Below are 3,148 nucleotides of genomic sequence, written 5' to 3' on the forward strand. Positions count from 1 at the left end.
TTTTTTTTTTTTTTTTTTTTCTTTCTTTTTTTTACTACTAAAAATAAATGATACATAAACATGTTTCTTAAAAAAAAAAAGTGTTTAGCAATTTGTAAAAACATATATCAAATTTGAGGGAATCATAAAAGTCAACAAAGTATCATTGGAGTATATATTTTATAAATATCTATATATTATATACATATGAATATGATTCATTGAAAGTTTTTTTTTTTTTTTTTTTATATACTGAAGAAAATAATACTATCATATTAAATAAAATAAAATAAATAAATAAATATATATATATATAATATATATATAAATATATTATATGTATGTATATGATTTTTTCTAAATGAGTTATTTTACTATATATATATTATATATAATTAAAAAAAAATAATATAATAATTTTTTTTTTTTTAAATGTTAAATTTATTATAATATTATCATGTTCCTCGTTTTAAAAATATTTAGAAATTAATAATAAATGTAATAGTAAATATTGAAGCCTTATAAATAGAAATAATATATATATATATATATATATATATATATATATAATACGTATAATATATGTATTTATGTATAGAATATAAATTATCAGTGTTATTTTAAATGTAATAATGAATAAATGTATTCATTAATAGAAAAATTATTACGTATATTAATTTTTCTTTTTTTTTTCTTTTTTTTTTTTTTCTGTATCATTTTATAAATTTATTAAAAGCTTAAAAGAATAATTATTTGTGGAACCTAATTATTATGATTTAAATCATCTTAAATCAATAAAAGGAAATTTTTTTTATGTAGAGATAATCTAAAAATAATAATGTCAGTAGAAGAACCATATAGCGAAATAAATATTATTAAAAAATATTATAATTTTAAAAACGTTGAACGTAAAAAATTAGACGATGATGAAGAAGATAAAATAATTAACCTTATAGTGTTTTTCAAAGATAAAATTGAAATAGATGTAAATGAAAAATATCAATATAATATTGATGATGAAAATATAATAAAAAATATTTTTATAAATTATGTGAAGACTTTAAAAATCCTTATCTTTTATATACCTTATAATGATTCAATAAAAAAGAAAATAACAGAAAAGGGGATATATAAATTATTATTTCTGGGAAATTATAACAACCACGGGGATATATATCAAAATAAATTAAGAAATAATAAATGTCAGAATGTAGAAGATGAAAATACTATCTTTTCATTATACAAGGAAGAGATTGACAAATATGAATTGATATTCTTAATTAATTTAATAACACATAATGAAAATAATATAGAAATATTTAAATATTTATATCCATTTTATTTTTATTATATTATGGTTTTTGAAAAACAGGAAAAAGATACTATATTTATGTTATTGAATAATTTTATAATAAACGAAGAAACATATATATATATAAGCAAAAAAGAGGATTTTTCTTTCCTTCTTTTTTTGTCAGTTCTAGATTCTTTAAAAAATATTAAAAATAAGGCAATCATTTGTAATTATTTTTATGTATTTATTGAAAATTCTTTAAAGAATGAATGTAAATTATTTATTCACATTTATGAAACATTAAGAATTTTATACTTAAACTTTTATTCATACTTTTCAAAGTTAGAAGATCTTAATTTTCCATTAAAAAAAATAAAATTAAAAATTCTTACAAAGAAAGATAACAAATATTATTTATTAAAATATATATCACTTATGTGTAGACTAATTTTAGAAACATTATATAATATATTAGATTCCAAAAATTTAGATTTAGAAAAAATTGATGGATATAAAAATTTATATAAAATGATAATGAATGAGATAAAAGAAAATATAAATTATATTAATACTGTAAATTATTTTGATAAATATGATGATACACATATATTAAAGTATTATAAAAATGTTTTATTTATGGATGTATTCATATATCATAAAAAAAAGTTTGTAATAGAAAATTTTAAACTTATTTTATTCATATCAAATATTTTTAGTGATCGATATGAACAGTTAGATGATTTCTCATGTAATGATAAAATTTCTTTTATAAATATTATCTTTACATATCTAAAAACCATATTTAAAAAAAGAAATGATAGCATAGAACAAAAAAACCAAATTATATATCACAACTTTGTATTAAACAGATATATTATTAGTGTTGTTGCGAATTTTTCTTTAGATAACAATGTATCAAGTTATATAAGGAGAAACAATGGTAAGTACAAAGAAAAAAATATAAAAAGATAACATCGCACATATTATATTGTATATTACATTTTTCTGAACCATATAATATATATATATATATATATATATATATATTTATATGTTTTATTTTTTTAACAGGTTTAGATCTTTTAAGAAAATTTATGTATATAGACGATAAGGATCCCTGTCTATCTGAATATTCCATTCTAGTATGTTAAAAAAAAAAAAAAAAAAATGTAAATATAAATATAAATATATTTATATATATATATACATATATATACAATATATATGTAATTTTTCTTTATTTTTGTATATTTTTTTGCTACCATATTTATTTTGACTTATGTTTTCCCCTTTCAAATTAGGCCATTAAGCATATTAAGGAAAATGAAAACTTGGACGATTTATAAGCGATTTTTTATATAAATATTTATAGGATTAAATAAATATATATGCTTATACATTTACATACTTGTCTATCATTCTACAATTATTCAATTTTTTGTTATTAACAGGATACATGAACACATATGAAGCTATAAAAATAGAAATATATCTATTTGTCCGTATATTCATATTTATAACTTCTGTGTAAAGTCCTAATTTTTATTTTAAGATAAAGGTGTTTTGCACATATTTTCAAAAGGTAAATGTTTAAAAAATAAATTACATAAAAATAAAATTCTTTTATAAAATAATAAATCAATAATTTTATAACGGAAAAAAAAGTACATGATATAAACATGGAAATTTAAAATAATACATATATAAATATATATAAATATATATATATATATATATATATATATATATTATATTATATGGAGTATATAACATATATACCTTAAAAATAAAACAAATGTAAAACTAATATGTACATATCTCTAAAGAAATATGGTTTATAATAAACACACCCAAAAAAAAAAAAAAAAAATCATA

At 16.1% G+C, this 3,148-nt stretch overlaps 1 protein-coding gene across 1 annotated transcript; it reads left to right on the forward strand.

The window, feature by feature from the left end:
• Nucleotides 1–817: 817 nt before the first annotated feature.
• On the forward strand, nucleotides 818–2,619 carry PRSY57_1443700 (hypothetical protein; the record flags this gene model as incomplete). Its single annotated transcript, XM_020115334.1, has 3 exons — nucleotides 818–2,213; nucleotides 2,345–2,415; nucleotides 2,575–2,619. 3 exons carry the CDS (start codon nucleotides 818–820, stop codon nucleotides 2,617–2,619), a joined length of 1,512 nt encoding a protein of 503 aa, XP_019969991.1.
• Nucleotides 2,620–3,148: the final 529 nt, after the last annotated feature.

The sequence above is a fragment of the Plasmodium reichenowi genome, chromosome 14 (genome assembly GCF_001601855.1).
Source record: "Plasmodium reichenowi strain SY57 chromosome 14, whole genome shotgun sequence".
NCBI classification, from domain to species: Eukaryota; Apicomplexa; class Aconoidasida; order Haemosporida; family Plasmodiidae; genus Plasmodium; species Plasmodium reichenowi.